The following is an 8,474-nucleotide window of genomic DNA, read 5'->3' on the forward strand; positions in this document are numbered from 1 at the left end:
CTTATTAGCATTTCACACCAATCATACTGATTTAAACTATCACTGACTACATTGTTACTTTTTTCTTTAGACATCATCCTGATTGTGCTGTATTTTAATTGTCTCGTAATAATCTCTTTCTATTATCTAATATTATTTGAAATATATTAACATTCTATGTATTTTAGTTTAATTCTGCTACACAGTTTATTTCAGTGTTTAATTAATAGTTCATAGTATTTTGTTGTTTAATTTGTAAATAACTTTTGTATACATGTAACTCTCATCTAAATCAAATTGTTGGATTCTTTGTAAGTTCATGCATATGTATATACACTTTTTGCTGGTTGAGTGGAAGAGAAGGCCTTACGGCCTTAACTCTGCCAGCTAAAATAAATCATTATTATTATTATTATTATTATTATTATTATTATTATTATTATTAAATTTCTATGCCTGATTTGTCACCCAAAAATTCATAATCACTAAATTATTCTCATAACTTTGTACTGATGAATGTAACCATTTCATGAAGAAATACAAATAAAAATTTATGTAAAATTATTTGGTGTGTACATTAATAATATATTTCATCCTAATCCTTAAAACAAATTCCTGTTAATATGCTAATCTTAAATTAATACGGACACTTTCCCCTAAAATCCAGACAATTAGAAATCCCCTCCTTCTAATAGGTCTTAACACTATTTAAAAGGTCATTATTTAAGCCGCTAGGTTTAATTATTTTGATAACTCTCTATTCTTCCATTAAGTTATATATTTCTTGCTATTCGCAATTCTGCTCTAGGAAAAAGCAAAAGAGTCACTGACATAAGTATCTTAAAGTTATCCTGCACAGGTTAGAGAAAGAAATTCTAGGTGCATCAGTTCTCTTCCAGTCACTTTATATTACCAACTATTTCTGGCTGTAAGGTAATAAGTAATACATTGTGAACAGCAGTTATGATTTTGGTAATTAATTTATTCTTTTTTTTGACACTACATGTATGTTATACAAATTTTCCTTCCTCTGCCCATTCGTAAGGTACTATTAATTTGTCTTTTGCTTTTATTTTTAATAATTAACGTATCAGTTACAAGTTATAAATGTACTTTGCCTGTCTAGTGTCTACTCAAGATAATTATTTATTTGTATGTTTAAGTACGCCTACTACTATTTTGCGAACTTTTTGTAACCACATTTGTATTTGTTTTATTGATCTCTCACTAATTTATTAATCTTCATCTTGAATGTAGAATAAATGTTGAATTCTGTTTACAAAATCATATTCTCAATTATTATATTTTTATGTGGACCAAAATTCATTCGGATTTATGCCAAAAATGTTACTCAAAACAGTTAGTTTTTTCTGAAAAATTGTCCGATATTGTACCACCACCACCACCACCACCACCATTTATGGGTCTCATGAATTTCCACGGCCTCTCGACATTACAGGCTTCATTAGATGACGTAAGGTATAGTTAATTATGATTATTATACTCGTAGACATGTCACCATCATTATGATTATGATGATTATCAAATGTTCATCCTCCTACTCCTCCTCCTCATCACCATCATCACCATCACCATCATCACCATCATCATCATCATCATCATCATCACCATCATGCTTTGGATCTGATTAATTTTTACTGTCTCGGACTTCACACTATGAAGTTCACAGGTTTCAATCTACCACGGTAAAGCTCAGTGAACTATACTCATATCTGCTCACTAACGAAACTTGTTCTTTTTTCTGAAGAGCCTTCGAAAGACGTTGCATGTACTCAACAAACACAAACGTCTGCCTTTTCTGATATCCAGACATTCGATGACGTCTTGACTATGGTTGATACGATTTTTGGAAGAATTTGCATATTATATCAGTTGCCTTCCAAAGCTGCGTATAAGTGAGCATAATATCGCCGTTGAATTGTAAAACTTCCTATTGACAGTAGAGAGCATAATTTTTCAGAAAGAAAAAAAAAGTAATTAAACATCAATGTCCATCACATTCACCAACGTTTTCCACCGAATGTTATCTCCCTATTAAGTCGATCATCCCGCTCCGTGGCGTCGTGGTCTAAGACATCCTGCCTAAGACTCGCGTTACGAAATGCGCGCTGGTTCGAGTCCTCATGGGGGAAGAATTTTTCTCATGAAATTTCGGGCAGTGTATGGGACCGGTGCCCACCCAGCATCGTGATGCTCTTGGGAACCTACGATAGGTAGCGAAATCTGGTTGCGAAAGCCAGCTATAACGGCTGGGAGAATCATCGTGCTAACCACACGATACCTCCATTCTGGTTGGATGATCGTCCACCTCTGCTTGGGCATATGGCCATGAGGCCAGCAGCCGTCTGGTCGGTCTAGGCCCTTCACGGGCTATAGCTCAATGGATTGTTTTTATTAAGTCGATCATTATAAAAATGGCGATGGATTTTTTTTTTACAGATTTGAGTAGATTACAACACAAAATGCCTATTGAATATGAAAGAAAAGCGAATGCGAACAGCGGCCAGTGGAGTGAGGAGAAACAGTAGTCTAAAAGCTCAAATCAAGAAAAGAGTGGCCCTGAAATTTCAACAAGTAATTGAGTGCTGGGAAAACTACGTACTTGCTTACAATAAAGAATGCTGATTACATCGAGTGGTTTCATGTGTCTCGCTCTCCATACGGAGACAAAATATGTGTTGATTGTGGTATGAAAAAAGCAAGAGAATTAAACCGTGCCAATAAAAATTAAATCTTTTCAACTCTAACAAACTAAATACTCAACATCCAAATTATAAATAGGTACTACCTGTAGCCCACTTAATTAGTGAATAGAAATGTTTTCAATAAATTAAACGTGTCATATCTTAATTTACATGTGTTTTTGTATTTTAATTAAAAGCGCGATCTTTCACCCTGAACAGACGCGGCAACACTACCGGCATACCCGGGAGAGACGCCTGGAATCCAGCTTTTTAAATTATTCTTATATCCAGGAAATTCTAATTTCTACACCTGTTATGTATTTAATTACTTATTTGTTTATTCATTTACTTATTTTATTTATTTAATCTGGTAGAGGTAAAGTCATCAGGCCTTCTCTTCCCTTTTCCAGGGTATTACAACTACAATATTAAGAATACAATTACAATTAAGATTAAATTTACAAATACAATAAAAATCTAAGTAGTAAAAGATTAACTGATTAATAAAGGCTAGACAGTTTATTGTAGAAGTAAAGAAGAAAGAAAAAAATTTGTATTATTTAAGTAAACATTCTGTGTATATATTATGAAAACCGATATATTAAATATACTGCTTCAGAATTTTCAGTCGTTTTTATCCCTTTTGAGAAAAGTTATATACATAATTTAAAAAGTGCAACATCAATACCGGATTTGCCCTACCAAAGTGAAATTTCAAACTCTCTATTAATCAAACTATTGCTCTTAAACTCATTTGAAATATGATACTTTAGGTGAACTATAAAATATGGACCAGTTCCTGAAAAAAAGATTCTCCCCTATCCAATATAGAGATATTCTGATTAAATATTGTTCTAGGTCCATCATTACATCAGGGTCGAACGAGCTATTTTAAAAGGTGAAAATACAGTATGTATTTCCCCACTATAAGCAATGACAGAAAATGCAAATGTTTATAAACCTATTCATTATTATTATTATTATTATTATTATTATTATTATTATTATTATTATTATTTTATGAATACGTGTATGGTACTATACTTTTTAAACGAAGATAAATTTATAAGCAGACCTCTGAATTTAGGTTCGGGTAGGATAGACTGCAACAATTTTATGTACAAATACCTAAATTTATGCAACACGAGAAACTCTAGAAGGATGAAATTGCCTAATACTAGGCGCATTAAAGAACGTATGTTTCAGCCTACAACAAATGAGCCTAAAAATCCGGAGTCAAGTAAGAAGAATTTTTAAGTAAGTTTTAAATTCGACTTTCACGGCATTAATATGAATGACCATCATTTCTTCCTCCCTAATTTAGGAAGATTTCTACAGCCGACATTTAACACCATATTTAACTACACTTTCAACTGCGTTGAGTATTTTGTGAACTAAAAATAAGGGATGAATACATCAGAGACAAATACATCGGGAACAGTTTCCTTTTCTTTTATTTATCGTAAATATACGATATGGGACCCACAACTTTACTCCTCTTGTGAAAAAAATCGCGTTAAAGATTTATCGTTCTTTAATAGCCCTCGGTCGGGTTTGAAATCTGCAAATCTCGATCCAAAGATTAATATGATTCCCGCTACACATCCGAGATCGAAACAACAAATATGTTGAAAATTATACCCACTATTTTACGCAACTGTGAGGAACGGTAAATTCGTAATTTATTATTATCACATTGTTGAAATTTACTGTTATACAAATTTGATTGCTATTGAAGAGACAACATTATTTCCCATGAACCTTATTAATTCCCACATGTCCAAAATTATTACGAAAATAAAATAAAGTCATTAGATTTAGTCATTTCCAGATGCAACCATGGTTACGATACTCTTTCTCTCTCCCTTCGCTATTCGTTTGAATAGGAAATAGGTCCATCTTTCGAAACGCCGAGCGTAGTTTCTTTCGTTAGAAATGCAAGTCGCCTAAATGAATATATTTTGAAATTTGGTTTGTTTAAAAAAAAAATAGAAAAAATTACATCTGCAATACCTCACGAAAATCCGAAATGTCTGCCTCATGTGTGCTACTTCTTTAATTAAATCGAAATTTTATTGCCTATGTCTACATGCTGTACAAACATACCTGCAGTTATTAGTTTATTTTTTCACTAAGTTGTTTGTCATTTTGATCTGTTATTCTTTCTTGCAATTTCAAGTTCAATTTTTCTTGTAAAATCTATGAAATATTATTTCATATTAAATTGAGAATTAAGGAATAAGAAACTGAGGTGTTCTCTGGAACAAGATCTTAAGGAGTTTGGTACAGCTTACAGCAGTAAAATTTTGGAAATATTCAACATTTTTTTCCTCCATTAATGTATCTTGTACAATAATGAAAATTAGTAGGTGTAAAACAATGTCATTCTGCTATATGATAAAATATTTTTTACGATTTAAAAAAATTATATGTATATATTTTTTTTTTCAAAATTCAAAATGGTGACAGTTCACTGCGCGGTGATTAAGCGTATCCCTCATGACTAAAAAACTGTCCAAAATTCTGTGATGAAATTTTTGTGTGTATTTATGCATGTCATATCTAAAACATGATGCAAAATCATTTCTCTGCTTTTGATAGATTGTCTGATAAAAAAATAAATTAATTTAAAAAATGGTCAAATACCAGTATTTTGTTCTAACACAAAATAAACAAAAGTTGAAAGAGCACGATATTGTAAACATGAGTTTCAGCAATAAAATAAAAGACATAGAACATGAAAAAGTTAACAAGTTTATGAGATATGAGGGAAATGCTTCATCACTGCACAGTGACCAGCCACCGTTCTGAATTATGAAAAAATATATATAAATAATTTTTTTAAATCGTAAAATTGTCTTTTTTTCATATAGCAGAAGGACAGTGTTTTGCACATCCAAATTTTCATTATTGTACAAGATACAGTAATGGAGGAAATAAATACTGAATATTTCCAAAAATGTTCTTGCTGTAAGCTGTACCTAACTCCTTAAGTGAAAAATTATAAATTGAGATACAGAGCATAAAGGATGTACCTACTCCTATAACAGCATTGCAACATGTTATTCTAGGAACACCTCAATTGTACGATTCACAATCTAAACAGCACATAAGCCTCGACAATGCCCGTGTTAAGACGTCTAGACGGCTGTTCATCTTCTCACCAGATGGAGGCTCCAAGACCGCAACCACGAAACTCCAAGAATTGCAATGGAAGACCTTCTCAAAGTCAACTCAGTCTCAAATGGCAGTTGCAAGCATACGGCAGAATATAAGACTAAGGCTACAATGTATTTCTTAATTTAATGAATACCAAAAATATATAAATATCCCGCGATTTATCCACTAAATAAAATGCGGGTTTTATTAATTACAATATTAAATTAAAGAAAAAGAAAAAACACACACAAAACACACACACACAAGTTTCGAGTGTTCGCATGATTATGGAGGTTACGAAATATTCTTTTTGGAAACTTAGCAATTAATAATTTATAAAAGTAAATACTTTTCTAATATGAGAGAAAATTTATTAGATACAATATGAAGTTAAAATATGAAATATCTTAAAATCAACCGTGGAGGAAGAAGCTTTGGATACAGATGAGAAGAATAATACTTATGTGTAAGATTAAGAAAAGCACAATCCTATGTAGAAAGCGTACGGAAGGCACCAAATCTAAAGTACCTGTCTATAAATGCAGAAACAAGCAGATGAGGAGGCAGAAGCATCACGTTGCTGATCCAACAAACATACACATAGCAACATGAGGCTCTCGGTAAGTACTATCAAGGGTCACTAGTTGTATATTCAGTAATTCTAAAGACTGAGAAAGGTTTATCTTTTAAGATGCTGAAATTTTGTTCACAGAATTTCTGCGTAATTCTTTGGTTTATATTATATTATGCACTTAAGTTTATTGCTATCATCACTTATTATTATTATTATTATTATTATTATTATTATTACTGAGTTAGAAACTTTACTCTGCTACCCATCTCTGCTTCAGTGCCTTGCTAAAATGTAATAAAATTCCACAAAATATTGATATCCACTTTCAAAATTGATGAATATTTGTTTTTCTCCTAACAATATGAATTCAAGATATTTAAAATAATGTATAAGTAAGATCGACTACAAAAAATAAATGAGTCTTTTAATAGCCTAGAATTTATAATACAATCAGTTTGGATTAGTGACTTTACAATGATTATTTGAAATTATTACAGTCACATTTCCTCAAAATGTTATATATGTATATATATATATATATATATATATATATATATATATATATATATATATATATATTAAACGAATACGAAAATTAGCAGGAGAATTAAGCAAAAATTATTGCATACGTAGTAGCAAAGTAAAATTATTTCATTATTATGCTTCTGACAAACACTCCTATATTGCCTGTTACATATACACAAGAACATTAATATAAACATTTTTTCTTATTCACATAACAAATAATTATTTTCTTTATTTATTCTAACAGAACCCAAATTTTCCAACTCAACGGTGACAGTGGCGCCTATGATTTGTTAAAAATCTTTGTCAGAAACAAAATTAAAAGTACAGAAATCACATTCTTAAAATACATTATTAGGTATAAAATAGAGAAGAAAACGATAATATCAATATCCGGAATGAACTAAAACATCAGAAGTCAATATCCTAGTAGTTGTATGGAAAGAGATATTGGAAAACATATTTTGATAATGGGCCATATTATGCATGTAATAGCGCCATGAATTCTAAATCCAAGAGTTTTAGTTAGACAATATGAGGAAATTACCACCATAATTATTTAAATATATATATATATATATATATATATATATATATATTAAGGGCTAATAATTTGAGGACAAATATTACTCGAAATATTCAATTACACCAATAATTACTGTCTCTTTGCAGATATGCAGTGTCCTGCTAATAGCGGCGTCCTTAGTTCTGGCTGAGGACCAGAAGAAGGACAAGAAGACAGAAAAGAGAGGACTCCACGACCTGGGGTACGGAGGCGGAGACTTCGGACATGCAGGTCATTCTTTCGGAGGTCTGTCCCTTCCAGGCCACGAAGATCTATTCCTGGGAGGTCACGGAGGAGGATTGTTACTAGGAGGCCATTCCTTCGGAGGCGGTAGTTTCGATGGCGGTGAATCCCACCACGAGGCCCACGTCAAGGCCATCACTATAACCAAAGAAGTTAAAGTACCTGTGCCTCACCCTTACCCAGTGCACGTAGAAAAGAAAGTTCCATTCCCTGTCAAGGTGCCTGTTCCTGTCCATGTCGACAAGCCCTACCCAGTTCACGTACCCAAACCCTACCCAGTGTATGTGGAGAAGAAGGTACCTTACCCTGTAGAGAAGACAGTTCCGTATCCAGTGAAAGTGCCAGTCAAGGTCCCCGTCCCTGTGCCACACCCTGTCCATGTTCCTAAGCCCTACCCAGTGAAAGTTCCTGTACCTCACCCCTATCCCGTAAAGGTGCCAGTAGTCGTAGAGAAGAAGGTACCAGTCTTCATCAAGGGTCATAACGCAGGTTTCGAAGGAGGTCTTGGAGGTCATGGAGGTCATGGAGGTCTTGGTGTAGAGCTGGGAGGCCATGGAGGTCTTGGTGTAGAGCTGGGAGGTCATGGAGGATTCGATTTCAGTGGACATCATTAGCCAAAGCTATCGCAGGACTCTGCAGACTTTTTATAACAGTTATAAAATTTGTAAGCCTGATTGTCATATAAAAATTCATAGTCACTAAATTATTGTCATGTGTTTGTACT

General features: G+C 33.0%; 1 protein-coding gene across 1 annotated transcript; it reads left to right on the forward strand.

Moving 5' to 3' along the window:
• Nucleotides 1-6,451: 6,451 nt before the first annotated feature.
• LOC138698919 (uncharacterized) lies at nucleotides 6,452-8,444 on the forward strand. The gene is made up of 2 exons (XM_069825115.1): nucleotides 6,452-6,463; nucleotides 7,615-8,444. The coding sequence occupies exons 1-2, from the start codon at nucleotides 6,452-6,454 to the stop codon at nucleotides 8,362-8,364; spliced, it is 762 nt and encodes a 253-aa protein (XP_069681216.1). The 3' UTR covers nucleotides 8,365-8,444.
• The last annotated feature ends 30 nt before the right edge of the window (nucleotides 8,445-8,474 follow it).

This window comes from Periplaneta americana, chromosome 4 (assembly GCF_040183065.1).
Source record: "Periplaneta americana isolate PAMFEO1 chromosome 4, P.americana_PAMFEO1_priV1, whole genome shotgun sequence".
Classification (NCBI taxonomy): Eukaryota; Metazoa; Arthropoda; class Insecta; order Blattodea; family Blattidae; genus Periplaneta; species Periplaneta americana.